Below are 1,901 nucleotides of genomic sequence, written 5' to 3'. Positions count from 1 at the left end.
ATATATATATATATATATATATATAGTTTGAGGTAATGACCAGGAACAAAATGTCCATTAGAAAGAGTTGCAGTAAACGTTGACTCCTTCAAACTCTGGTCAAAAAACAAACACACAAACAAAAATACACTCATGATATCATGACATTCTAACAAGCTGGAACATTTAACCATTTTTTACCTGTAAAACAATTAGCATTGTTTATGCTTGTCTGCTCAGATTTTTTTAAAAATATTTTATTTATTTACTTGTTTATTGTCAATTTCAGGCGTTCGTGGAGCTGACACGAGAAATATTCGAGCTGGTGCGGAGCGGCGACATCAAGATCCAGGATGGCTGGGAAGGCGTCAAGAGTGGATTTGTTCCCAACACGGTTCATTCTTCAGAGGAAGTGGCGAAGAGGAGCCGGCAGTGCTTCTGTTGATTTTCTGACTTTTTATAGAAACTAAGTGGACCTGAGCTTCCTGTCACTGTGGCTGCTTTCAGACCTTGAGCTGTCGGGACTGTTAATCCTTCCAGTTTACATGTAAGGTACCTGTTTATCAACCAGCTGCCTGATTACATCACAGAAGCACCGGAAGCTTCCTGACCCCTGACCTTTCAGTCTGCATGTGAGTCCCTGTAGCTGCCAGCGATTCGCCAGCTTCACTGTCGGCCTTTCCTGGTGTGTGTGGTGAAACTCCAGGAGCTGCTGTGCTGCAGTCAGAGACAGATTCAGATTCTTGTTTCGAGGTGAATTCATCCATGACTGAGCCACGTCTCCTTCATGTAACTCTTTGAGTCGTGCTCTGAAGAGGCCGCAGCCTTGTGTGAACAAGTTAGAGCCACATTTGCACCGACTGATACATGATAACAATTTAATAAAAATAAAAAACCTGGAGTAAAATGAAAGTAAAATAACTGAGTCGATGTTTGAGATAGTTCTGTGTTTGCATCTGACTGGTGGATGAGTTTGGGCCTTAATGTTTACTGGTGTTTGAAGGGAACGATTCAGTTGCTGCTCACTGTCTGCCCTCAAAACTTCATCTAAAGCAGGGTTATTCAACTAAAATTTCTCAGTTACTGAAAGCTATGAGCTCAGGGGCCGGACATCCAGCAGTTATTGTCATTAAGTTTGTTTTATGGTTTAAAATCTAGTTTTATTTAAAACAAATCCATTGATGGGCCGAACTGAGTTCATCTGTGGGCCTGATTTGGCCCCCGAGCCACCAGTTGAATAGCCCTGATCTAAAGGTTAAGAGGTGAGTGCCCGAAAACACGAATTTAAAATCTACTGTAGGCCTTCCAAAGTGTTTTATGTGAGCCAAACAACAATAACTAAAGTTTATTTACTTTAAATTTACTTTTCAGTATATATATATATATATATATATATATATATATACAGATAGATAGATAGATAGATCTTGGATTTTTGACCAATATCCGATATGCCGATATGTTAAAACTTATTTGGCCAATAACCGATACCAATACTGATATATTTTTACTGGTATATATTTTTCTAGACCTACTTACAGAGACTACATAGCTTTTTTTTTACTGTGTAATAAAAATACTAAACTATTCTGCATGGTTTTTGTTAATATGGCCTGCTACCAAATGCAGACACCAAAAAGGGGGCTGAAAATGATGCAACACTTCAACTTGGATTATGTTTAATGTCAAATTTATTCATGACATTTACTCTCTTTAACACAATGACAACACTCAAACAGTGCAAATTTGTTCATTTTCACAAATCTAAACTTAACCGCGCATGTGATGTCATAACGTGCTGGTGCTGCAGGCATCCTTGTCACTGGGTTGCTATACAAAAACAGTGCCTTTAAATTATATATATATATATATATATACACACATATATATATATATATATATATATATATATACACACACAT

At 37.6% G+C, this 1,901-nt stretch overlaps 1 protein-coding gene across 1 annotated transcript in view; it reads left to right on the top strand.

Moving 5' to 3' along the window:
• The window catches only part of LOC119420498 (ras-related protein Rab-39B-like), a 26,352-nt gene extending 25,928 nt beyond the window's left edge, over positions 1 to 424 (top strand). Inside the window, exon 3 of the mRNA XM_037687904.1 lies at positions 269 to 424. Coding sequence (XP_037543832.1) covers positions 269 to 424 — 156 coding nt within the window. The remainder of the gene's footprint in view (positions 1 to 268) is intronic.
• Positions 425 to 1,901: the final 1,477 nt, after the last annotated feature.

This window comes from Nematolebias whitei, chromosome 14 (genome assembly GCF_014905685.2).
Source record: "Nematolebias whitei isolate Nwh7 chromosome 14, NemWhi1, whole genome shotgun sequence".
NCBI classification, from domain to species: Eukaryota; Metazoa; Chordata; class Actinopteri; order Cyprinodontiformes; family Rivulidae; genus Nematolebias; species Nematolebias whitei.
This window is presented reverse-complemented; position numbering and strand designations above follow the sequence as displayed.